The sequence below is a fragment of the Balaenoptera acutorostrata genome, chromosome 13 (assembly GCF_949987535.1).
Source record: "Balaenoptera acutorostrata chromosome 13, mBalAcu1.1, whole genome shotgun sequence".
Classification (NCBI taxonomy): domain Eukaryota; kingdom Metazoa; phylum Chordata; class Mammalia; order Artiodactyla; family Balaenopteridae; genus Balaenoptera; species Balaenoptera acutorostrata.
The window spans coordinates 84,656,562-84,683,940 of NC_080076.1; the positions used below are offsets into that span (position 1 = coordinate 84,656,562).

Genomic DNA, 27,379 nt, shown 5'->3' on the forward strand with positions numbered 1-27,379 from the left:
CTGAGCCTCGGTTTTCTCATCTGTATGACAGGTATAGTATCTACCTCTAGGGCTTGTATCCCAGGAAGTCGCCAGATAACTTCTGTTCACTGTGTTGTGATAAGGGGGACAGATGAAAACTTAATAACTTTTTCTACAGACAAAAAAATTGACAAAAATTAAGTAGAATGATTTATAGGTGTTAAAAGGAAAAAACAAAGCAAATCTACTGTAACTCTACAAAATGAATTGAAGACCACAAGACTCAGGGAAGCCCCTCATTTCTAAGCTGCCATATTTATAGAAGTATTCAAGGCCAGGTATGCTGGCTATATCTTTGATACTTAATCTCCTTACAATTCAGAAGTGAATGTGAAAATACTTAAACATATCATGGTCATTATTCAAGAAACACATTTTTCCAATTCAGAAGAATGCCAAGGGAATTCCCTGTCGGTCCAGTGGTTAGGACTCGGCGCTTTCACTGCTGGGGGCCTGGGTTCCATCCCTGGTTGGGGAACTAAGATCCCACAAGCCATGGCACAGCCAAAACTAAATAAATAAATTAATTAAAATTAAAATTTAAAAAAAGAAGAATGCCAAAACAGTATATATACCTAGTTTATTAAATTTATACAGCAAAGCTAAATCATCAAAATGACATCTTTAGCACCTTCCTATGGCATTCCAGAGAAAGTGTATAAAATATAATTGGATCAAATGTGTAATACAGATATTTCCAATTCTTTTCTACAAAGGATTGTTTTAACATCCACCTGAAATTCTGGACCACTTTTAATAACGCTTGTATGTAACGCTTTCCTTTAAAAAAAAAAACTATTATTTTCCAAACCTTCATCTCATAACTTCTAAATCCAGGATGACTTGTTTTTCAATCTACTCTTTACTTCCAGGCCTCTACTTTCTTTTCTATACCTTAATATCTGTCAATCATGTTGTCCTATCTTCTGTTTTGAAATTTTAGGCTGTTGGATTAAATTTTGATAAAGTGACCGTCAGTTCTAACATTTTTGAGTTTATGGTTTGGGAAATAATCTCACCACCCCTTTTGGTTCAATCTCAAACACTCCGTAGGTGGCCTAAAAGTAATTTTATGACATTTTACACAGTCAAGATGACGGCTGCATCAGCTCAGATCCATTTTGCAAACCTTGGGAACACTGAAACTTTTCATTTCACAGCTGACTCCTTTCTGCCAGGTTTTTTTTCATCTTTCAACCCAAAGGATCCTTTCTCCCTTCCTTGTCCCCTGGCCTTGGCAGGTTCCCTCATTAAGATGGAAGGACACAAAGAAGGGCCAAGATCTATTTCCATATTTTGTCCAAAACTGCAGCATTTGCGTTGTGCGTAAATGTTTGTGATCTAAAATGTCCATCTGTTTCTCTAGGATTATTGGCATTCTCAATTCCTTATAGCCTGTGCCAACGTTGGGAGGAATCAAGACAATTTCAGCTTTTTGGAATTCTGCACTTGGAAGCTGCCGCATGTGAGGAGCCTGAAAAACCAAAGACAGGAGTAGCTGGGTGGAAACGTAGCTGAGTCTGACTTCATATGGCAGTGATAACCCCTCTGTCTTGGTCTTTGGTGTGGTTTGGGGTGAGTTGACTATTATTGTTGTTATTATTATTGCTAAAGTCGTGGCTTCTAATCTGTCTAAAATTAAGTATGCAGTTTTGCCTATGATTAAGTATATACACCCATCTTTATTCATCCGAGCCAAATATTTTACAAATAGGGAGGCAGAATCATTAGGCTTTATAAAGGGATTTCTTCGAACGACAGGAGATCAAGCCTGTGTGAGGACAAAGGACTGACTCTATTGTTTTGACTGAAGTGAACCGTCCAGTAATTCATTTCTAAATCAACACCCAGAAGAAAATAATCCCCAGCTTCTCTCCTCCTTGCATTTCCCACACGCCTAGTCAACCACCAGATACTATTCTTGTTCTTCAAATGTTTTCTGAAACATTATGGGGGCAGAAGGGCTATTTGAGCAGACTTCACATTCTTGAAAGGTCTCAAATTTACAAGTTTGACCTTTTCTGAAAATGAAGTAATAAATACAGTCACAGACATACATTGACAGGAATGAAACAATTCTTTGTTTACCAGACAACTTTAAACTTGCATCCTATTATTGGACCATACTGAAGTTTGAATAAACTAATCAGCTTTTTTTTAATTAATTAATTTATGTATTTATTTACTTTTATTTTTGGCTGCATTAGGGTCTTCGTTGCTGCATGCGGGCTTTCTCTAGTTGTGGTGAGCGGGGGCTACTCTTCATTGCGGTGGTGCGCGGGCTTCTCATTGCAATGGCTTCCCTTGTTGCAGGGCACTGGCTCTAAGCGTGCGGGCTTCAGTAGTTGTGGCACGCGGGCTCTGTAGTTGTGGCTCGTGGGCTCTAGAGCACAGGCTCAGTAGTTGTGGTGCATGGGTTTGGTTGCTCCGTGGCATGTGGGATCTTCCTGGACCAGGGATCGAACCCATGTCCCCTGCATTGGCAGGCGGATTCTTAACCACTGTGCCACCAGGGAAGTCCCAACTAATTGGCTTCTTAAGAATAACTTTAAAGGGCTTCCCTGGTGGCTCAGTGGTTGAGAATCCGCCTGCCAATGCAGGGGACATGGGTTCGATCCCTGGTCCAGGAAGATCCCACATGCCACGGAGCAACCAAACCCATGCACCACAACTACTAAGCCTGTGCTCTAGAGCCCGCGAGCCACAACTACAGAGCCCGCGTGCCACAACTACTGAAGCCCGGGCGCCTAGAGCCCATGCTCAGCAACAAGAGAAGCCACCGCAATGAGAAGCCCGTGCACTGCAATGAAGAGTAGCCCCCGTTTGCCGCAACTAGAGAAAACCTGCGTGCAGCACAAAGGCCCAATGCAGACAAAAATAATATAAATTTTTTAAAAAATACTTAAAAAAAGAATAACTTTAAAAATTATTTTCAGACTGAAACATTTCAATCACAATAAAAGGTACAAAAAAGACCACTGTACACTGCACTGAGATCATTCAAATTTAACATTTTTCCACATTTACTCCACATATCTTTTTCGTCAGTTTTACTGAGGGATAATTTATATACAGTATAAATTTTTGTGTAGTTTTTTATATACAGGTTTTCTCATGCACCAATGTACAGTTTTTTTGGTATACAGTTTTATGATTTTAACTAACACATACAGTCATGTAACCACAACCATAATCGAGATACAGAACAATTTTACCACCCAGAAAAGTTCCTTCATGCTCCTTTATAGTCAGCCCCTCCTACTGTCCCAGCCCTGTAAGACATTGACCTACTTATTTTCTGTCCCTGTGGTTTTCCCTTTTCCAGAATGTCACATGGATGGAATCATACAGTATGTAGCCTTTTGAGCCTGGCTTCTTTCACTTAACCTAATGCCTTTGAGATTTATCCACACTGCATGTATCAACAGTCTGTTTCTTTTATTATTATTATTTATTTTTAAGAGCTCAGCTTTTTATTGACCATGTTACTAAAGATGTTTAGTCAAAAAGACCAAAGCCCATGTCATCATCGGACTCTTCAGATTCTTCTTTCTTTGCTTCTACTTTCTTCTCCTCAGCTGCGGCAGCAGTGGTGGAGGGGGCAGGACCTCCTGCTGGGACAGCACCAGCTGCTGGGGCAGGTCCACCAGCCCCCACGTTGCAGATGAGGCTCCCAATGTTGACATTGGCCAAAGACTTTGCAAACAAGCCTGGCCAGAAAGGTTCAACCTTTACACCAGTGCTTTAATGAGGGCATTGATCTTATCCTGGGTGACCATCACCTCATTGTCGTGCAGGATGAGGGCCGAGTAGATGCAGGTGAGCCCTGAGACAGAGGCCATGGTAGGGGCCAGTGCTAGGCGGGGGCTCGTCACCGGATGAAGTGAGGGCCTCACCCCAACGCGGCCTTAGCTTCCTCGGAAGGACCGAGCACCTTAGCGGCAGCTGAGGAAAGGGGTGTTTCTTTTATTACTTTTATTATTATTATTATTGTAAAAAAAAACCCACATACCATTAAACACCATCTTAATCATTTTTAAGTGTACAGTTCAGCAGTGTTAAGTGTTTTCACATTGTTGTGCAACAGATCTCTAGAACATACATCCAGAGGAGTGTGGGGTGATGTTTCATTGTGGTTTTGATTTGCATTTTTCTAATAATTAGTAATATCAAGCATTTTTTCCTGTGCCTATTGGAGATTTGTATATCTTCGTTGGAGAAATGTCTAGTCAGGTTTTTTGCCCAATTTTTAATTGGGTTTTTGTTATTGTTTTTGAGATGTAGAAGTTCCTTATATATTCTAGATATTAACCCCTCATCAGATACGTGATTTGCAATTATTTTTCTCCCATTCCATAGGTTGCCTTTTCACTCTGTTGGTTGTTTCTTTTGACACACAGAAGTTTTTAACTTTGATGTAGTCCCACTGTTGCCTGTGCTTTTGGTGTTATATCCAAGAAATCATTGCCAAATCCAATGTCCTGAAACTTTTCTCCTATGTTTTCTGCTAGGAATTTAATAGTTTCAATCTATTTTGAGTTAATATTTGTATTTGGCATAAGGTAAGGGTCTAATTTCATTCTTTTGCATGTGGATATCCAGTTTTCCCAACACCATTTGTTGAAGAGACTGTCCTTTCCCCCTTATATAGTCCTAGCACCACTGTTAGAAAACAACTTGGCCATATATGCAAGAGTTTCTTTCAATCCACTCCTTTCTATTGCTGACAAGTATTCCATAATGGATATACCACAATTTCTTCATTCATTCACAAGTTGAAGGAATTTAAGTTTTTCCAGTTTTTGGCAATTACAAATAAAGCCACTATAAACATTCACATACAGATTTTGTGTGATTTTCACTTCTCTTGGGTGCACACCTAGGAATGAGATTTCTGGGTTGTATAGTGAGTGGATGTTTAATTTTATAAGAAACTTCCCAACCTTTTCCCAAAGTGACATACCTTCTGCACACCCACCAACAATATATGAGACTTCTGTTGCTCCTTATGCTCCTGAAAACTTGGTATGGTCAGTTTTGTTTTCAATCTCATTTTTAGCTATTCTAATAATTGTGTGGTGGTATCTCACTGCAGTTTTATTAGTTGGCTTTTAATAAATCCAATCATCTTGTAATGGCACATTTACATGGCATTTTAACCTTGGGGTTAAAATGAATTTGTTAAAAGAATTCGTTAAATATTAAATGAAGAACTTAATTCTTCATTTTTCTGTAAACAAAGAGCCTCAAAAAATGGAAGTGAGCTGACCTCTTGGTACCACTGAGGGGCGCTGCTCTCTCCTCCCCCACTTCAATTTCTGTTTCCGTGTTGTAAACATGTTTTCATCATTTTGTTCTCAGGATCTGCAGGTAGCTCCGTTTTCATCCACCCCTTACTGGCAGCCTGTGAGTGAGTTCTTGAGGCCTGAACCTGCTTCATTTTGCCTGGCCATGGGGTCAGGCATTTCTGCTACAGCTTGTTTAAAGCTTTTACCTTTTGTTAACCCAAATTTGTTGGAAAGAACATGGAGACCAAAGAAAAGCAAATACAGACTGCGTAAGCCTATGTCAAAAGCACCAACCTCACACTGTTAAAGCGTGTTCTCCATGCCCCAAATCAGAATCCATGGTCTGACAAGCATGCATGTAGTTAGGAAGACAATTTAAAAATTAGAATGTCCTGGAAACATCAGAATTATTATAGTCATAGTTATGAAAAATCTGGATGGAATTAACCCTGAATCCAAACCCCCAGAATCCCCATCTCTACATTATTGTCCATTTATTAGGGGGAAAAAAAAAAGATGGCCTGATAAGAAAAGATGAAGTTTAACTAGGTCTGTTTGGACAAAGACTTAAATTGGTACCTCTTTTTAATAGGGATCATTTGTGCATTCCTTAAGACAAATAATGAAAGTTCGTCCAATCTAAATCTAGCTGTAGTTTCTCCCTCAGAGGGCTTACTATAGTGGGATAATAAAAGTAACCCATGCTTACTATAGTGGGCTAATAAAAGATCAGTCATATTTTAACCTCTGTCGCCTTCTAACATGAATCAGCCTAAAAGTTTCCTCTTAAAGTGTTCTCTGCAAGACATAAGAAGCTGGTAGATGTAACAGTTTCTGGGGAGGAGGAAGGAAGGAGAATCGATCTTCAATCTATTTTGCATGTGTTACTTTTCACTTAATAACTAATTTTTTGTTTTGGCCATGCCTCCTTGCTTGCAGGATCTTAGGTCCCTGACCAGGGATTGAACCCAGGGCCACAGCAGTGAAAGCACCGAGTCCTAACCACGGGACCGCCAGGGAACTCCCAATAACTAATTTTTAAATTAAATAACCACAACAATAAAACAAATTAAAAAACATATGTTCCCTCTCTTAATCACATCATCCCTATGTTCCATTAGGGGGAGCATTTGGAAAATAGGGCACAAATCCTTTCCTCCTGCCAGCCTTGCCCAACATCTACTGCCAAACTAGATATGAAAGCAAATTTTAAATCTTGTGAACATTTTTCAAGTCTAAAAAAAAATTAGACTCAAACAAATTGTGTAGTCTTCTATGGGTGTACTGTAAGAAGTGTTTACTTTGAGGACTTCGTGAAAATACATCTCACCGTTCTTGAAATTTTTTAAAGGGATGACACAGGGGGAGACCCAGGTAACTTCTGTTGGTCATCTGGTCACCATGACTTGGAGGCTGGCCTTGAGTTTTGACATTTCAGAAACAAACTCTTACCAGGTCAGCCCAGGATTCCTGGGTCATGGTAAGCACATCTTCTATAGATCGAGAGAAGTCCATTATTGATCCTACTTATCCTTCAAATTTCACCTCCTCCAGGAGGCCCTCACAAATTTTGGAGCAAGACCAGGCTGAGTTACTCTTGTTCCATCCCTTATTAGCTGGGTGACCTTGAGCAAGTTATTTAACCTCTCTGACAAAGTCCATCATACTGATGTTTCCAATTAAAATTAAGACTAGAGGGGTTTTACTTAACCATATTGACCATACATATGTATTTCCTTTCTTCCACACCATAAAGCTTGGTTCTCAAAAAACTCCAACATAATTTATTATTTGCTTTGTACCAAAATACACTTAGCATAGTGCTAAGTCTCAGAATAGCAATACCAGTACTACCACCAAACACATGATTATTAAAAAAAAAGGTCCGATTCTTTTTTAGCTGCACGCTTTCATTTAACCTGTCTTCAGCATGTTGCCTCACCTCCATACTTTTCTCTGACTGCGATCTCTGAACCTAGAGCTGTCATGTTTCAAGTTCTCCAAAGAATAATCTTTGCAGGGATTGGGGTAAGGAGTCACAGGAGGGAATCTGGGGTTAACAGCTCCTACTATGTATGTACAATTAATGATCTGTTTTCAGGGGAATTCCCTGGCTTCCCAGTGGTTAGGACGCTGTGCTTTCACTGCCAAGGGCCCAGGCTTACTCCTCACTGGCATCCCCTTCCTAGGGTTTCTCCACTCAGCTAAATCATCCATCTACTTTCTATCTTCTGAAAAGGATTTGACATCTCTCATGAGCAGTCATCTTCTCTCCTGTTCTCTGTGGGTTTAGACCTTTTGGATCCCTTTTCTATCATTTTAGTAGTGTTCAGGAGAGAGCAGAGATATCTGCATGGGTTCCATTTGCCATGTTTCTATGTTTCCTATAAACATTTTCCATATCAGGCATAGTGATGTAGTATAGTGAAATGATTACAACGCACACATTCTGAAGCCACGATGTTTGGGTTCAAACTCCTAGTTTTGCCCCCTTCTAGCTAGTGTAACTCGGTCATGCTTTCTCTGCTCAAATTCCTCATTTATAAAATGGAGATGACTAGTGGTACCTACCGCAAAATTGTGTGCGCGTGGGATGGTGCTGGGCACTTATCAAGCCCTCCAAAGGCTTTAAATGTTATTAAAGAAAGGGAGCAGGTTTCCTTAATTGGAAAGGGCAAAATGATGTTGATTAATTCTGTCTTAAGCTAAAGGAGAAAAAACTGATTCTCTGGTAATCTTGCCTTGCAGTTGACTGTGTTTTCCTCAGGGCCTAGCAGTTCTGAATCTTGCAGTTTCACTTTTCTTCCTGAAGGTGGCAGACTTTGTCACCAAAACTTTGTTCCTCACACAGGGCTGACCATGAGGGGAAAACAAACCCTCTGTCTTTAGTCTTTCATTGGATCTATCATTCAATCAACAAATATTTTACTGAGCACCTACTATGTGCCAGGAACCAGGGAAGCAGGCAGTGGTCAAGCACACACTATTGCTGCCTTCTCAAAACTTGCAGTTTGCAACAGCTGTAGAACTTAATTCAAAGAAGCTCAGAGAACATCCCAAGAAACCCTTCCATCTGAATGTACAATTACTATGAGGCACAAGCCCTAACTGGAGTCCTAATTCCAAGACAGAATGCCCTGTTGAGCAAAATGACGTTGTAAAGGACATTACTTAACACCAATTATTTTTCAGGCCTCCTTGCCCTTAAAAGGAGGTGCATTGAGACAGTCACATGCACAAAGCGGGTGTTGGGGTGTTGAAGTGGGTGGACGGGAGGATTTATGGATTATAGGCCAGAGATGACAACTCTCCAAATGTCCCTCAACTTTTAAGCCAAACGTCTCCTTTTTAAGAAAAATTAGCCAAAATTTGCAAATAAGACCAAGAGAGGGCAGTGTAGCTCTTGCCATGTCATCTAGGACGTTGATTAACAAGCCCACCCAAGGATTAATTCTCTAGCAGGGGTTGGCAAACTTTTTCTGTAAGGATCCAAGATAGTATATATTTTAGGCTTTTGGGCTATCTCCTCTCTGTCAACTACTCAACTCTGTCATCATAGTACTCTGTTGTTTAGAGCAAAAGCAGCCTTACACAGTATGTAAACAAATGGATGTGTTTGTGGTCCAATAAAACTTTATTATAAATGCAAGCAGCAGAGCCAGATTTGGCCCACTGGCCATATATGTAGGCCAAGGAATGTATCTTTGTTTGCTTAGCTATTTACTATTTATTAAAGGCTCAGATTTTTGTCTGGTTTGAGTTCCAAAGTATTCCTTTCCAGTATAAAAAAGAATCCCAAAGCTTATCATTCTTTATTACCCTGCAGAGATTAACCAGTTTAGTATCTAAGACCCCCTCCTCAAATATCTACTTCCTCAAAATGCTCTCTGAACCAGCTTCACCATCTTAACTGTTTCCTCTTTAACAAGGTGAAGAAATTTTTGACATGTGATTATTCTCTTTTTGAATGAGTCATGTTTAGACGTTGTTGTTTGTTATACTTTTGTTGTTCCCTGGTAATTAGCAGTAAAACCTATTAACTAAGAGCCCTGTGTTACCATGGAGGGTAGTAAAGAAAGAAGGAACTTAGGAACTGCATCTCATTCTGTTGTCAAACTCAGAGGACAGAGGAGGGAAACCCCCTGTGAAGGGGAACAGAGTTTTTGTGCCTTTGGCAAGGAATTAAAAGCCAATATAACTTCCCCCCAAATTCCCTTCCCCTCAGCCTGCATAAGCTTTACTTCTTTATACTTCCAAAAATGGACTGTGGGAGGAGTCATTCTATCTTATCCAGTCTCGGAGTTGATCTGTAGGTTTTCACTTCCACATTCAGTACTGAAGTCCTTGCCTCCTCAAATTGACTTTTTTTTTTTTTTTTTTTTAGCCACAAGGCTTGTGGGATCTTAGTTCCCCGACCAGGGATCAAACCTGTGCCCGCTGCAATGGAAGCACGCAGTCCTAACCACTGGACCACCAGGGAATTCCCTCAAATTGACTTTTTAAAGCAAGCCCCACACTGAGGTGTTATGGACTGAATGTTTGTGTCCCTCAAAATTCATACGTTGAAGCCCTAACCCCCAGTGTGACTGAAATTAGTAATAAGGCTTTGGGGAAGTAACTGAAATTAAATGAAGTCATAAGGATGGGGCTCTAATCCAATAGGACTGTGGCCTTATAAGAAGAGGAAGCCACGTGAAGACACTATGAGAAGGTGGCCATCTGCAAGCCAGGAAGAGAGCTCTCATCAGAACCCAAGTAGGCTGGCACCCTGTTCTCAGACTTCCAGCTTCCAGAACTGTGAGAAAAAAATTTCTGTTCTTTAAGCTATCAAGTCTGTGGTATTTTGTTATGGCAGCCTGGGCTGACTGAGACATCGCCAAACTTATTCCAGCCCAGGACATTTGCATTTGCTCTTCCCTCTGCCTGGAATGCCCTTCCTCCAGAACTTTATTTTTTTATTTATTATATTTATTTGGCCACACCAGGTCTTAGTTGCGGCACACGGCATCTTTGTTGCCGCGTGCAGGATCTTCCTTGCAGCATGCAGGATTCTTTAGTTGCGGCATGCAGGCTCTTAGTTGCGGCATGTGGGATGTAGTTCCCCCACCAGGGATCAAACCCGGGCCCCCTGCATTGTAAGTTCAGAGTCTTCACCGCTGGACCGCCAGGGAAGTCCCCCTCCAGAACTCTGTATGGCTGGCTGTTTTGCTCAAATTTTCACTTAGATCTCATTTCAAATGACACCTATTCAGAGACGCTTTCTCTGCCCACCGTAATTTAGCCTCCCCACTCCAGTCATTTCCCTGATTACTAATGAAATTGGGTCTCTCTTCATATGTCTATTGGGTTTTCTCTTCTGAAATGCCTCTTGTTAAAAGATAAACTGAGGCAAATCAAAAATTTTAATAAAACTAACACAATATTGTAAATTAACTATACTCCAATTTTTAAAAAGAAAAAATTTTTAAGAGTTTATTTGAGCAAAAATCAATTTGAATCGGGCAATGCCAAACCGGAAGTGGTTGGGAGTGCTTCTCTGACAGCAGCTAGGGGCAAGACTTTTACTGAGAAGATGCAGAAACAAAGCAAGGAAATTATTTGATTGGCTGTAGCTTAAGCGGTTGCCTTATTTGGGAAAGACTAGTTGGCTGTTTGTGATTGGTTGTCTTTAGGTTTTGATTTCTTAACCTTGAGGCATTTACTTTTTGGCTGGCTTATGCAGGCTGCTAAGGCATTAGAACCACCTCAATCTAATGGCCTCCTTGTTTAATTAATTTAACATACTGTTGGGCATTTTTTATATTTTTCTACTTTTCTATTGTTATTTATTTTTCTTTACTAATGTGAAGGAATTCTTGATGTACTCTGGATACTAATCCTTTCTTGGTTTTATGCATCACAAATACCTTCTCTCAGGCTGTGGCTTATCGTTTTTATTTAAGTATTTTTTTAATGGTGACTTTTGTTATGCAGAAGCTCTAACCTTTTAAAAAATGTTAACTATGGTAAAACATGCATGACATAAAATTTAAGACAGCATTTTTTTAACATCTTTATTGGAGTATAATTGCTTTACAATGGTGTGTTAGTTTCTGCTTTACAACAAAGTGAATCAGCTATACATATACATATATCCCCATATCGCCTCCCTCTTGCGTCTCCCTCCCACCCTCCTTATCCCACCCCTCTAGATGGTCACAAAGCACCGAGCTGATCTCCCTGTGCTATGAGGCTGCTTCCCACTAGCTATCTATTTTACATTTGGTAGTGTATATATGTCCATGCCATTCTCTCACTTCGTCCCAGCTTACCCTTCCCCCACTCCCCATGTCCTCAAGTCCATTCTCTACGTCTGCATCTTTATTCCTGTCCAGCCCCTAGGTTCTTCAAAACCATTTTTTTTTTTAGATTCCATATTATGTGTTAGCATACGGTATTTGTTTTTCTCTTTCTGACTTACTTCACTCTGTATGACAGACTCTAGGTCCATCCACCTCACTACAAATAACTCAATTTCGTTTCTTTTTATGGCTGAGTAATATTCCATTGTATATATGCGCTACATCTTCTTTATCCATTCATCTGTCGATGGACACTTAGGTTGCTTCCATGTCCTGGCTATTGTAAATAGAGCTGCAATGAACATTGGGGTACATGACTCTTTTTGAATTATGGTTTTCTCAGGGTATATGCCCAGTAGTGGGATCGCTGGGTCACATGGCAGTTCTATTTTTAGTTTTTTAAAGAACTTCCATACTGTTCTCCACAGTGGCTGTATCAATTTACATTCCCACCAACAGTGCAAGAGGGTTCCCTTTTCTCCACACCCTCTCTAGCATTTATTGTTTGTAGATTTGATGATGGCCATTCTGACCGGTGTGAGGTGATACCTCATTGTAGTTTTGATTTGCATTTCTCTAATGATTAGTGATGTTGAGCATCCTTTCATGTGTTTGTTGGCAATCTGTATATCTTCTTTGGAGAAATAAGACAGCATTTTAAAATGTATGGTTCAGTGGCACTAAGTACATTCACATTGTTCTGCAATCATCACAACCATCCATCTCCAGAACTGTTTTCATCTTGCAAAACTGAAACTCTGTACACATTAAACAATAACTCCCTATTCTCTCTGCCCTCCAGCTCCTGGCAATCACCATTCTACTTTCTGTCTTTATGAATTTGATTCCTCTATCTACCTCATAAAAGCAGAATCATATAGTGTTTGTCTTTTTTGTGTCTGGCTTATTTCACTTACCATAATGCCCTCAAAATTCATCCATGTTGTAACATGTATCAGGATTTCCTTCCTTCTTAAGAAAGAATAATATTCCATCATATGTATATATCACATTTTGTTTATCAGTTCACCCATCAATGGACACTTGGGTTGCTTCCACCTTTTGACTATTGTGAATTATGCTGTTAGGAACATGGGTATACAAATATCTGCTTGAGGGATTTCCCTGGTGGCGCAGTGGTTAAGAATCTGCCTGCCAACGCAGGGGACACAGGTTCAAGCCCTGACCCGGGAAGATCCCACATGCCGCGGAGCAACTAAGCCCGTGCGCCACAACTACTGAGCCTGCACTCTAGAGCCCACGAGCCACAACTATTGAAGCCCGCGCACCTAGAGCCTGTGCTCCGCAACAAGAGAAGCCACCGCAACGAGAAGCCCGTGCACCGCAACAAAGAGTAGCCCCCCGCTCACCGCAACTAGAGAAAGCCAGGGTGCAGCAACGAAGACCCAACGCAGCCAAAAAAAAAAAAAAAAAAAAATCTGCTTGAGTCCCAGCTTTCAATTCTTTCAGGTATATACCCAAAAGTGGAATTGCTGTATCATATGGTAATTCTGTTTCATTTTTGAGGAACAGAGTCTGCACCATTTTACATTCCCACCAACAGTACACAAGAGCTCCACCAACAGTGCACAAGAGCTCCATTTTTCCTACAACCTTGATAACATTTCGTTATTATCTGGGTTTTGTGTTTTTTAAATAGTAACCGTCTTAATGTGTGTGAGGGGGTATCTCTTTGTGATTTTGATTTGCATTTCCCTGACAATTAGTGATGTTAAGCATCTTTTCCTATGCTTATTGGGCATTTGTTTACCTTCTTTGGAGAAATGTCTATTCAAGTCCTTTCTTTTTGTTTTTGGCTGCTTGGGTCTTCGTTGCTGCATGCGGGCTTTCTCCACTTGCAGCGAGCGCGGGCTACTCTTCATTGTGGTGGTGCACGGGCTTCTCATTGCGGTGGCTTCTCTTGTTGCAGAGCATGGGCTGTAGGCACGCGGGCTTCAGTAGTTGTGGCTCACGGGCTCTAGAACGCAGGATCAGTAGTTGTGGCGCACAGGCTTAGTTGCCCCGTGGCATGTGGGATCTTCCCGGACCAGGGCTTGAACCCATGTCCCCTGCATTGGCAGGCAGGTTCTTAACCACTGCGCCACCAGGGAAGCCCCTGCTTTTGCTTTTGACCTCTGGAATTTACTCTTGTATATGTTGTGAGTTAGGGATCCAATTTAATTTCTTTTTCCCCCAGAGGGATTACCAATGTCCTCCCACCATTTTTAAAATAATTTCTTCCCACAAATCTGTAATTTTACCTCCATTTCCTCTCAAGTTTCCACATAGGCATGAGTCTATTCGCCCTCTTAATATCTACCTAGCTGAGCCTTCAAAAACTCATTTCCAGGGAATTCCCTGGCAGTCCAGTGGTTAGGACGCCACGCTTCCAATTCTGGGGCCGGGTTTGATCCCTGGTTGGGGAACTAAGATCCCGCAAGCCTCGGGGCGTGGCCAAAGGGAAAGAAAAAAAAATTTTTAAGTATAATTTTAAAAAAACCAAACTCATTTCCCTTTCATATCTGTCTGGTCTGTCTACTAAGATCACAGTTTTAGCTTTAAAAAAATCTCTGCCCTTCTGAGGAGAGTAATCATTGTGAAGATGGGAGCAAGCTGGAAGCAAAGACTTTTGAGACCACAGAGGAAAAGCATCCCACAGGGCACAGAAAACCTGGGTGAAGTCAATTATACCAGCATTGAAAGAAAATTCCAAGCAAAAACGAGCAATTTAAGGAGTGCAAACATCCCCCCATTCTCCTCCCGGAACCAAGGATCCATGCCCCACAGGGGGCAACAGATGGGAGAAGACAGAAATCTGCTGTTACCTCTGCAAGTCTCAATTCCAGATCTATGTGTCTGTTTCTCTTTAGCATGATTAAAAATACTGTAAATTAAAAAAAAAAATCCCTGCCTTCCTCCAGTTTAGTCAGTCGGTCTTCTTTTATTTGCCTTTCACTCTTCCACTGGTTCTGTTCTGGTAGCATGACAGAAGCTTTTTTAAAAAATTGCTATATTTGAGGTATATGTGACATATAACATTATACTAGTTTAAAAATAATTTGATATTTGTATATATTGCAAAATGATCGCTACAGTAAGTCTAGTTAACATCCATCACCATACATGGTTACAAAAAAAAAATGTTTTTTCTTGTGATGAAGACTTTTTAGATCCCCTCTCAGCAACTTTCAAATATGCATGACAGAATCATATTTTTAAAAACAACCTAGTTCTTCCTTGATTGCCTGAGCAAACCTGTTTCCCAGAGACAAAGTCTTTTAGGCATAAGCTTCATTAACTGCCTTCTTAGCTTCTGGATTTTCATTAGCTTTCTCTACCTCAACCCCAGAAGCATATCTCCTATATAAGGGTCCTGTTCTATTCATTTGTTTTCACTAACAAAATATGCCCCCATTCTGCAGGTAAACTCAGGGTCTTGGCTCCCCAGATCCAAAGTCATGATCAAGGCTTATGCAATTAACAAATCAGAGCAAACCTCGATACCAGTAGTGGGGTGAACCTTACCAGCATGTGACAAGCCAAATGGAGTCAAGAGATCAGCCCCTTCACAGGTTCTGCTCATGACCCTGAATGAAGCTCAGAACAACCTACAGAAGAACAGATTTGCAGCATCCACCTACTCCCTGTGTTCATGCTGTAAAAAGGCTACAATCTCACAGACAAGATCTCTGTTGACTCGAGAATTTAGTTGTCTTTGCTGTTTAAAATCCAGCCTGAAGCTTTGCTGAAATACGTAATACAAGAAGCAAAAATCTTCTACCCATCAGAGCCTAAATGTTTGTAAGCTAAAGCTTTGCCCTCTCGGGCTTCCCTGGTGGCGCAGTGGTTGAGGGTCTGCCTGCCAGTGCAGGGGACACGGGTTCGGGCCCTGGTCAGGGAGGATCCCTTGTGCCGCGGAGCGGCTGGGCCCCGTGAGCCACAATTACTGAGCCTGCGCGTCTGGAGCCTGTGCTCCGCAACAAGAGAGGCCGCGATAGTGAGAGGCCAGCGCACTGCAATGAAAAGTGGCCTCCGCTTGCCGCAATTGGAGGGGGCCCTCGCACAGAAACGAAGACCCAACACAAGCCATGGATAAATAAACAAATAAATAAAAATTTGAAAAAAAAAAAAAAGCCTTGTCCTCTTTAAGGTAAGCCTTCCCTGGGACAAAAAGGCTTTTTTCCCAATAACGTAATCCCTGTCCCAGCTGCCTGCTGAGGTCAAAGCTGTACTCTCACGGGTTAGGTCAAGGCCTGCCCCAGAGGCCCTCGTACTCAGGCCCCTGCCAGTTAAAATCTTACCGAACAACTGTAGCTGTCACAAACTGCTCAGGTCAAGAATCCACTTGACCCACAATTACCTTTCAGCCTCGAGCCCTGACTACACCAGAAACCTGATCCCATGTGTTATTTTAGCCCCCAAATGTCAGCCTTCGTGCCCATCTCTGAGGTTTTCTGAAGAGAAAATTAACATGTTTGGGGTTCATGGAGTGATAATTAATTACCCCCTTCTTGACCCTTCCAAATTCTAAACCCACTGAGATGTAGATGCATGAATCAGGCAGCTGGGGCTCCAAGTATCAGCTTTATTGATGAGCCTGATTGGAGAACATGGCTTTGTTGTGCACACAATCCCCATCTGGATTACACTGAGTTACCTGGTCAGACTGCAGGCCTCCTCCAGAGGGACAGGCTCCCCATGGCAGAGGAGGAAACGAGTATCCAAAGGACAGACCACGGCAAGAAAGAATAAAGAGAAAGGACTGGGCAACATGCTCATTGAAACCCAGTCCCCCTAAAACTGAGTTCCCCTGCCACATTTATGATTAATCTCTCTATCCAACACTTTATTCCCTTTCTTGTCCCAGCCCTGATCCGCTCAGGATTGAGCAGTATCAAAGAAAAGGTGGGACTGAAACTGAGCAGGACCCTGCAGGGCCTTCCCAGGTACAAACCCCTCCGTGTACCCCACTTCCTGTTTGGCCTTCCCCGAGTTTCAAAGAGCAGACTGAAGCAGTTAATGACTAGAACAGAAGAGTCACAGGATTCCTAGTTCCTCCCAAAGGGATATAGACAACAGTCTGACACATATCTTTGAACTGTTCTGCAGAAATTAAGACCCTCCCCCCCAGGTGGAGGATGGTGACAACATGCTGACCACAAACACGAAGACCCCAGACTGGTTGGAACCAGAAGGCTGATGAAGATTCCCGAAACATCACCCTGTTACCTCACAACCAACCAATCAGAAAAATGTTCACGAGCTGATCATGCACCCTGCAACCCTCATTCCCAATGTTGCCTTTAAAAACCCTTGCCTGGGGGCTTCCCTGGTGGTGCAGTGGTTAAGAATCCGCCTGCCAATGCAGGGGACATGGGTTCGAGCCCTGGTCCAGGAAGATGCCACATGCTGCAGAGCAACTAAGCCTGTGCGCCACAACTACTGAGCCTGTGCTCTAGAGCCTGCAAGCCACAACTACTGAGCCTGCGTGCTATTACTTAAGCCCGCATGCCTACAGCCCATGCTCCCCAACAAGAGAAGCCACTGCAATGAGAAGCCTGTGCACCACAATGAAGAGTAGCCCCCGCTCGCCACAAATAGAGAAAGCGTGCATGCAGCAACGAAGACCCAATGCAGCCAAAAAAAAAAAAATCTTTGGTTCATCAAAGGACACAATGTTAAGAGGTGAAAAAAATAAGCCACAAATAGGGAGAAAAAATAAAAAACAGAAAACCCTTGCCTGAAAGCCATTGGGGAGTTTGGGTCTTTTGAGCACTAGCTGCCTGTTCTCCTTGCTTGGTGCCCTGCAAATAAATGCTGTACTTTTCTTTACCACAACCTGGCTTCAGTAGATTGGCTTTGCTGAGCATCAGGCAAGTGGACCCGTGTTCAGTTCAATAACATCGGCATCTTTTTCTGAATCCATCAATCAGACCCTATCCTCATCTCATGGAGGTAGTAAAGAAAGAGATCAGAAGTTTTGCTTCAGCAGTTTTTCTACTGAGAAGTGGCAGTTCCCTCTCCTCTATGTAAACTGGCGGAGGATAAGTTTCCTTCTAAAAGTTGCCTTTGGTTTGGTGACTTATTCTTTTTTTTTTTTAAATTAATTAATTTATTTTTGGTTGCATTGGGTCTTTGTTGCTGTGTATGGGCTTTCTCTAGTTGCGGCGAGCGGGGGCTGCTCTTCGTTGTGGTGCGCAGGCTTCTCATTGTGGTGGCTTCTCGTTGCAGAGCATGGGCTCTAGGCACGTGGGCTTCAGTAGTTGTAGCACGTGGGCTCAGTAGCTGTGGCTCATGGGCTCTAGAGCACAGGCTCAGTAGTTGTGGCGCACAGGCTTAGTTGCTCCATGGCATGTGGGATCTTCCTGGACCAGGGCTTGAATCCATGTCCCCTTCACTGGCAGGCGGGTTCTTAACCACTGTGCCACCAGGGAAGCCCCTGGTGACTTATTCTTGACTCAATAATTGTAGTCATGCTATGAGGATCATATATGATGTGTTTGTCAGGATTCATTTCCTTGCAAGCCAAACTCAAAGTGGCTTAAGCAAATCAGGGAATTAATATGAGTAGAGGGACTGATCTTTCTTCAGGCAAAGCTGGATTCAGGGGTTTAATCGTTATCACGAAGCCTCTGTTTCTTACCATCTCTAGGCTCTGCTTCTCTCTGAATTCCCTTCATTCTCAGGCTAGCTATACCCAAGCAGTGGCAAAAATGGCCATCAGCAGCTCCAAGCTTTCATTCTACCAGCTTAGAAACCCTGTGAGAATTTCTCCTTAATGCTTTCAGCAAAATCCCATAATGGAGTTTCACTCAACTAGCTTGGGTCATGTGCCTTCCTACTGGACCAGTCGTGACCAAGAGAATGCAGTGCGCTGATTGGTCAGACCTGGGTCATGTGTCTCCCTGCCATCTAGTTCCACCCCAACCACATGAACCAACATGGATTATTCCTCCAAGGAATCAAAATACTATTTTCAGAGAATGAGGGGAATGGATACTAGGTGGGAGAAACATGACCATCACACACAATGCAAAGCAAGGTAAATTCAATGGAAAGAACAGCTTGTGGCTAATGCCTTCAAAGGGGCTTTGCAGGGCAGGTACCAAGAGTCCCCTGGATACCTCTCCAGTTGGCCCAGCTCCACCCATTAAATTCCTATGGGAGGAACATGTTATTTGCCCCCCTTTCCTCAGCTGTAAAACAAGTTGCTTGTTCTATGTGACCTCTAAGGTTCTCTTAATCAACAGCATTCACTTCTTACGTATTTATTAAGTACCTATTGTATGCTAGGCAGTGTTCTGGACCCTTGAGATAAAGTAGTGAATAAAATACACAAAATCCCCTGCTCCTATGGAACGTACATTTTAGTCAGGGAGGAAACAAACAATAAACAAAATAAGTCCTGTGTGAAATGCAGACGGGACTGTTGGATGTTTTCATGTTTAAATAGGTGGTCAGTGCAGACCATGCAGGTAATGCACATAGGAAGTGCTCAATCCATGGTATCTATTGCTCTCACTTTCATTACTATTCTTGTTTTATTATTTTATTATAATATTATTTATTATTTTATTATTATTACTGGCATATTAAAAAGCATTTGGTGACTCCTTGGTGTCTCCAGCATTAAGTACCTTCAGCTTAACATATAAGGCCCTCTGCAGTAGGTCCTATTTTTTTTAATTGAAGTATTCACATATCATAACATTCACTCTTTTAAAGTGTACAGTTCATTGTTTTTTAGTATATATATAAGATTATGCAACCGTTACTACTATCTAATTCCAGAACATTTTCATTACCCCAAAGAGGAACCCCAAACCCATTAGCAATCATTTCCCATTCCCCCTCCTCCCAGCCTCTGGCAATTACTAATCTGCTTTCTGTCTCTATGGGTTTGCCTATTCTGGACATTTCATATAAATAGCATCATACAATGTGTGGTCTTTGGGGACTGGTTTCTTTAACTTAGTATAATGTTGTTGGGACTTCCCTGGTGGTCCAGTGGCTAAGACTCCGTGCTCCTAATGCAGGGGGCCGGGGTTCAATCCCTGGTCAGGGAACTAGATCCCGTATGCCACAACTAAGAGTTCACATGCTGCAACTAAAAGATCCCGTGTGCCGCAACTAAGACCCGACACAGCCAAATAAATAAGTAAATAAATATTAAAAAAAAAAAAAGTATAATGTTTTCAAGGTTCCTCTATGTTGAGGCATGTATCAGCACTTCATTCCTTTCTATGGCTAAATAGTTCCTAAACTATTTTCCTAGCTCCATTTCTCATTATTCCTCATTCAAACCCTAAGGTTGAGCTGCACTGGACTACTTGTTGTTCTCCAATCATTCTGCATTCGCTGAGTTTCCATTTCTTTCACTTGGAATGGTTATACCCCCTCCTCAGACCTCTGTCCATGTAGGCCTCTCACAAATGTCACCCTCTGTGAAGTGTTCTGAGTGTTCTCCCACCCCAATGGGTCCTCTTTCTCCTCCTCACACTCCTTTATTTCAACCAGTGGTGTTTATTTTCTCTCTAAATTTACTTAATTTTAACCCTCTGTGTCAATACTGTGACTGCCATGAAGGCACCAACGTTTTTTATCCTTAGCCCAGAGTCTCAGACTTAACAAGTGCTCCCCAAATATTTGTTCACTTGCAAGGCATCGGTATAACCCAGTGGTTCTAAATTGGGGGTGATTTTGCCCGCCCCCCGCCCAGGGGCATTTGGCAACATCTGGAGACTCTGGAGACATTTTTGGTTGTCCCAACTAGGGGGTGAGGTGTGCTATTGGCATCTAGTAGGTACAAGTCAGGGATGCTGCTAAACCCCCTTCAATGTGTAGGACAGTCCCCTACAATAAAGAATTATCTGACCCCAAATGTCAATAGTACCAAGGATGAGAAACTAATTACTTCTCATTTTGAATAGGTTAGCAGAAAGAAATCAGACGAGATCAGTGTACCAGTGTGGCAGAAAATCTCATTAGGGAATTCATGCCTTTTTTTTTTCTTTTTTTAGGTGCTGGGGGTGAGTCCAGTGCAAAGCTCTTTTCTAATGCCATAGAGGTGCCCTGGGAACACAGATGGTATTTTCACCACTTGCTCGCTTCTGAGAGTGACAAGTGACCTCCCAGGAATCCTTGAAGTGCTAGGAATGTAACTCTGTTAAGGAAGAAAACTTTTAGGGCTTTTTAAGTCTAGCAAAATGTCACAAGTGAATTGTGCTCCTGGGGGAGGGCAGGGGAAAATGGTTTTTTTTTTCTTTTCAGAGTACCCTCTCCTGGCTTCCCCACAATAGTGAAACTTTTTAGAACTGGCTCTGGAATAAATGATTCAAGGGAACCTGAGGCCCTGTCTCCTCTCCTTTCCGAAAAGGTGCAAAGGATCTTTGAGAAAGGATTCTGTTCGCATTGTGCTCCGAAGAGCAACTCATTTGCAGAAAACTCATTTGTAGGAAACTCAAGGCACTCGTATCATTTAACTGTGAAAACAGTCACCCCAACAGAGCAGAGGTTACCAGCGTCAGAGTCACATCTTATGTTGCTGCTCATCTCATCCAACCGGTTCTTGTGAGTGACATGGAAATCAGGTAATATATGCCCTGAAAATGAAAGGTAGGAGCAGTCTAATTGAGGCAAGGAACAGGGGTTGACGTGCTATTTTAAAAAGTTTGTCCTTGGGGTAGAATTACCTGACATCCTGGCTGGGATTTGGTAGTGGTGTGTGCTTAAAAGAACAACCTTTAGCACAGCTGGCACAGACGTAAATGCCAAGCACAGGCTCGGCAAAGCTCCACCCCCTCATTCTGGGCGCTCTCCAATTCTTGTGGGCCATAAAAAATAGCAAGGTGTAACTGCATTCCTAGGATCGCTATATCTTTTAACCAGTAAATGAACTTTTTTTTGTCTACACCTTTGACAAAATGCCACTCATTATGTGAAGTGGTTTCTTCAGTCCAATTTTGATGAAAACCCTTAAGGACAGAAACATATAGAGTACTTAGCACACTGTAAATCACAAAAGTGTTTAACGATGACAGTAACTGGGATAACGGAATGTGCTCTGAGTGGATGGTTTACAGGTCTTTAGATGTATTTAAAAAGGTATAAAAGAGATTCATTTATAGAATGAGATGGGAATCCCCAGAGGAACTACAGTTCTGTCAAAAGTGAACTAGAAAAGGACCAGTGCTTCTCAGTGATATACATTTATGTTTCAATAAAACCAAAAAGTATTCCAAATTAGATCACTTGCCTCAAATCTCAGTTTTCTTTTATTCCTGAATCCATTCAGTCATTCCTTTATTCAACAAATACTATTTTTATATTATTTATGCTTCCTATTCAATTATCCCTTCTTTTATTCAACATTTACAAACTGCCCGTTAGTTGTAATAATACAATGGCAAATGATCCTTGCCTTTGGGGTGCTTAGGATCTAGTGAAATATTCATTCATTCTTTCATTTATTTACTAAAGTGTTTACTGTGTGCCCATATGTTCTGGGGATACAGTAAGAAAGAGCACAGGACCCTCAGGTAATGGAATTACATTCTAGTGGGTGGAAGGAAGAGCAAAAGCAAAGGCCCTGAGCCAGCTGTGAGCATGGCTAGAGCCCTGTTAGTGAAGGGGGCACAGGACCAAATGCGGTGGAGAGGTATGCAGGGGCTAGATTATGTACAGTCCCACCAGCATGGTATGTAATTTGAATGTACATTCATATACACATACAAACATATTACACACATTTGGTGAGCTAATCTTCACATTACATTACAAACTCCCCATTAAATTTAGTTATTTTTCAACCTAAATATTTTCAGAAGAAGGTTGGTTAGTCAAAATCTGGAGAAGGCTACTGTGATGTCTTTGTTAAGGGTGGGCTGAGAGCTTAAAAAAAAAAAAGTAGGGGAGCTGCCTTTTTTGCTAAGAGTTGTCCTTCTGATGAGAAGAGGTGGCAGCTGTGGGAGGAGAGAGGCAGGGCCCTCATCTCTGCAAGTCTTTGGCACTGCATGACCTCTCTGAGCACCCAAATCAGAGGTGGGGAAAAGACCTGCTTAGCTAGGTGGACCTTCAAGAAAATTAAGATTTGAGGCAAAGAAATCTGGGGCCTAGAATTTTTTATTCCCCACTTGGCAGAACCGTCTGAAAGTTTGAAACACTTCTGTATGACATGGCTGCAGTGGCCGTGCCTGAATCTCCATCACTAACCCTCCACCCTCACCCCACCGTCTAATAGGAACATATAGTATTTTCTCGAATTTTCCTAAACATTATGCAAAACGGCTCTTCTTTCCAAACAGATTGCCTCCCCTAAACCCTTCCAATATATAAGTTCTGGAGGTGTCACTAGATTAGTGTACTTCAGTTTCTTAATATATATACTACAGAATAATGATATATGACCCGATACTTTCTTCCAGGTTTTTCTTTAAAGGAATAGTGGTGTTATTTAAAACAATAGCTTTTAAAAGATATGGTTAAAGCAGGGGAGAAAACAGCCCACCTGTAATTCTCAGTATTTTAACTTAGGTCCCGCGTCTGGGGAATCCTCCTAAGTCCTTGAAGCTAGGCAGTGAAGTAAAAAAGCGACTACAACTCCCAAGAGAAATTGTGTCCACATCCTCTGCGCACGCTCGACCTCTGTGGCTGCGTAGGGCACCGAGCCGAGGAGGCGGGGCTTGGGCCTAAGCAGCGGGCCGTGGGCGGGGCTAGAGGCGTGGCCACAAAGGGGGCGGTGCTGCCGGCGAGGCCCGGAACACGCTAGCGGAGTGGAAGATGGCGGCGGCAGCGGTGGCTGCAGCCGGGACCCCAGCCGGGCTGAGGCGGAGGAGCCGCTGGTTCTGACCTCGCTCTGGCTTCAGTGCGCGCGGCGGAGCGTGTGCGAGGCCCCGCGCGTCGGACAGGGGCGGCGGCGACTGCGCGCCGCCTTGAGGAGAGTCCCGGCGGCGGCGCGGCTGCGGCTGAGGAGAGAGCCGGCTCCGGGCCTCCGCGTCCTTCTGCTCCCCGGGCCCCCCGCCTCCTCGGGGGGGCGGCGGCGGCGATGTTCTCGGTCCTCTCGTACGGGCGACTGGTGGCCCGCGCTGTGCTCGGCGGCCTCTCGCAGACCGATCCCAGGGCCGGCGGCGGCGGCGGCGGCGGCGACTACGGGCTCGTGACGGCCGGCTGCGGCTTCGGCAAGGACTTCCGTAAGGGCCTCCTTAAGAAGGGCGCGTGCTACGGGGACGATGCGTGCTTCGTAGCCCGGCACCGCTCGGCAGACGTGCTCGGTGAGTGCCCGGCCAGGTCCCCCCTTCCCAGCCCGGGATCCGCCTCCTGGGGACTCCCCTGCTCGGGTCTTTCCTCGCTCCTCTGGGCGGTAAGAGGAGCCCGAGAGCCAGTAGTAGCTCATTTGTACGGAGCGCTTACTATGTGCCAGGCGCCTTGCCAAGCGATCCAAGGTGCGTTTTCCGCTTGAACAACCCCCATTTTAGAGATGAGGGAATTGAGGCGCAGAGCGGGCGAGCCACACGCTCAAGGTCACACAGCCTGAGAATGTGACCAGTTTGAGTCCGGAACCGCACTGTTAGTCACTTGGTAGTGCCAGCCCCGGACGACCTCGTCCCCTCCCCTGGCGACACCTGCAGGCTCCGAACCTCGCTCTGGCTCCCTCCCTCTCTCCTCTCTCCTCCCTCTGCGTGGCCCGGGGATCCCTGCTTCTTCACGCTCCTGACGCCACAGCCCGGCCGCGGGCAGCGGGATCCCGAGCCGACTAGCTGTCGTGAGCCCCACACAGCCCAGCCGCATTCTTTCGTCGTCTCGATCGAGACCAGATCTACATCCTTTTGGAAGTCTCGCAGCGGAGGCCGCTGGCCTGGTGAAAAATCACTCGCAGTGCATTCTTCCAAACTGATCTTGCCCACTTGAGGTCACTTGGGGTGGAAGAGAGTCCCCTTGACCCAAAATAGAATGGTCAAACCCTCTTCTAGACTGCGGCCAAGAAAGCCTTGAGAATTGGTTAAAGCCTTTAAAGGCCACAGGTACTTCCAACGGTCCATTCCAGTTACACCTTAGGGGTTGGGAGTCTAGAGTTAGAGCTTGCAGAAATGGCTAAATATAATTCACAAGCGATCAGAAACTTTACCATATTGTATGTCTTTGGAGGCAGTGCGTATGCCGTAGAATCCTATGCCGTTAAATCTCTTTTAATAAATAAAGCACTTCCTTTGTAATTGAAGGACATATTGTCATTGAACTTAGGTTCAAATGTCGCTTTGGTTTCACTTCTCAGGTGAGATTATTTTGATTACTTTAAATTTCATATTCTGGGGCTTCCCTGGTGGCGCAGTGGTTGAGAGTCTGCCTGCCAATGCAGGGGACACGGGTTCGAGCCCTGGTCTGGGAAGAGCCCACATGCCGCGGAGCAGCTGGGCCCGTGAGCCACAACTACTGAGCCTGCGCGTCTGGAGCCTGTGCTCCGCAACAAGAGAGGCCGCGATAGTGAGAGGCCCGCGCACCGCGATGAAGAGTGGCCCCTGCTCGCCACAACTAGGGAGGGCCCTCGCGCAGAAACGAAGACCCAACACAGCCAAAAATAAATAATAAAAATTAAATTTCATATTCTGAGGCAAAGTTAGGCATTGGAACAAATGGTCCTGTAACTTTATGACCATAATTATTTTTTAATTTGGTCTTAGAATAACTGCCTGTTATCTTTGCTTCTACTCATGTACTGTTTGTGAACATAGAACTAGAAAAGTGGTTATCAGTTCAATTCATGAAAGTCTCCATTACCTGGGTTGAAAAAAATCAGTTAGTGTTTAGGCAACACTTAAGACTCCTCAGAAGGGAACTTGCAATTTTTTAAAAAAAATTTTTATTGGAGTATAGTTGATTGACAGTGTTGCATTAGTGTCTGCTCTGCAGCAAAGTGAATCAGTTATACATATACCCATTCTTTTTTAGATTCTTTTCCCAAATAGGTCATTACAGAGTATTGAGTAAAGTTCCCTGTGGGAACTTGCAAATTGAAGTCCTACAAATCCACTCTAAAGTCAGCTTGACCCTGACTCGGTATCTTTTTTAAAGGTCTGTCAGTGGCTGTCTTTTTCCATTACAGTCGAGGCACTTCACAATTAGAAGCTTGTGACCTGTGCTGCTTTTTCAAGTTGCACTTATAGTGCAGCAGGATAGGGGATATTGAGCCACTAAGGTTCCCCCTTACAAATCTGCTATGTGCTGGCTTATGTGAAAGATTTGTGATTTGATTTATGATTTGGGGGATATTTTGATGTGTCAAATTCCTAGGCTGAAGCTTGATTTAAAATTTTTTGAAGGCTACCTGCTTAATGGAGTGGGGTATTCATAAGGAAAATTTTGGTCAAACCCATTCTGAAAAAAGTATAAACATACCATCCTGGCAGAAACCTGGCCTGGTTTGGTGCTCAGCTTTGCCACTCTGTGATCTGTGGTTTTGGATAAGAGTCTCTCAGCTCATTTTCCTCATCTAGACTAGAGGATGAAGGGAGTGGACTACCTGACCCTCAAGAACTTCCAACCATCATATCATATTTTCTTTTTGTTTTGAAAAGACAGCACCCTTTGTTATTTTGCATCTCATATAATGGGCATTACTTCCTGTCTTATTTACATGGGCACCATCAGTAGATTTGTTCTGTTTTAAATCTGTCGCTAACCACCAGTGGTTCTTAACTTTCCTTGGTTCACAGCCTCTTGGTTACTGCCCAAGGGCTCGCTTGCCCCAAAAATGTGCAGAGAGACAAAAGTTTGCATAGGCCCTTGGGGACTTCACTGACCCCGTGAAGTCCATCCATGTGCCACCTAGAGGTCCATGAATGGGTACCAGATTAAAAACCACAGCTCTGTACCCCTCTTGAAAGGAATGTTGCTAGGCATAACCAGACAGATGATTGCTTATGTGGTCTGTGGCCATATTTGACAAAGAGCCGTTTTAAGAGAGTTGCATGCAAATCAGGGAACACAGGTTCTCTAGCTAGGACTGTCCTGTTTTGGAGGAGTTCTTCCAGAAAGCCTTCTTGGGAGCCACCTGATACAACTTCTGAGTTGGCCTCATTTGATCTTTGGTTTCCACAATCCAGTCCGTATGATGGTGACTTCTATTTTATTGACACCATCCCATCACAGGCAGGTCTGATTATCTCTTGCTGTGAAAGAGGTGATGAGTCTCAGTGAGTTTTTAATACTGCTTTTTACTCTGGAAGTTGGAGTTGTAAACTGAATTTCATTAAAGGGCTATGTTGAGGGAGTTCCCTGATGGCCTAGTGGTTAAGATTTGGTGCTGTCACTGCCGTGACCTGGGTTCGATCCCTGGTCGGGGAACTGCGATCCCACAGGCTGCGCGGAGGGACCCAAAAAAAAAAAAAAAAAAAGGCTATGTCGAATAATAATGTTATGTTGAACCTCAGTGCTTTGAACCTTCTAGTTCTGTAGATAATTCGTTTTCTTTGGGTTGACACTGTGTTTATTGCTAAGTTATCTGTGCAACTCACTGTGGTCATCTAGGACTCTTTGTTTGGAATGAAAACTGTTTATTTCTTTTGTATTAGAAAGAGAAAGCTGTTTTATTTCTTTAATTTAGAATTGATCTGTTGTATTAGTCATGCAGTGACTAAAAGTACTTGGTGCTTTACAACATTTTTGTAGAGTCCCACTGGATTTCTTTTAGGAAAAACCAACTATGGTGGGTGTGGTGAGACATAAGAACTACTC

At 43.1% G+C, this 27,379-nt stretch overlaps 1 protein-coding gene and 1 pseudogene across 1 annotated transcript in view; one reads left to right on the forward strand and one right to left on the reverse strand.

Moving 5' to 3' along the window:
• Nucleotides 1–3,519: 3,519 nt before the first annotated feature.
• LOC103020273 (60S acidic ribosomal protein P1-like) lies at nucleotides 3,520–3,863 on the reverse strand (annotated as a pseudogene).
• A 19,531-nt stretch (nucleotides 3,864–23,394) lies between these two features.
• PPTC7 (protein phosphatase targeting COQ7) overlaps nucleotides 23,395–27,379 on the forward strand; it is a 38,877-nt gene continuing 34,892 nt past the window's right edge. Inside the window, exon 1 of the mRNA XM_007189511.2 lies at nucleotides 23,395–23,919. Within this exon, the coding sequence (XP_007189573.1) occupies nucleotides 23,694–23,919 (226 nt within the window). The 5' untranslated portion in view covers nucleotides 23,395–23,693. The remainder of the gene's footprint in view (nucleotides 23,920–27,379) is intronic.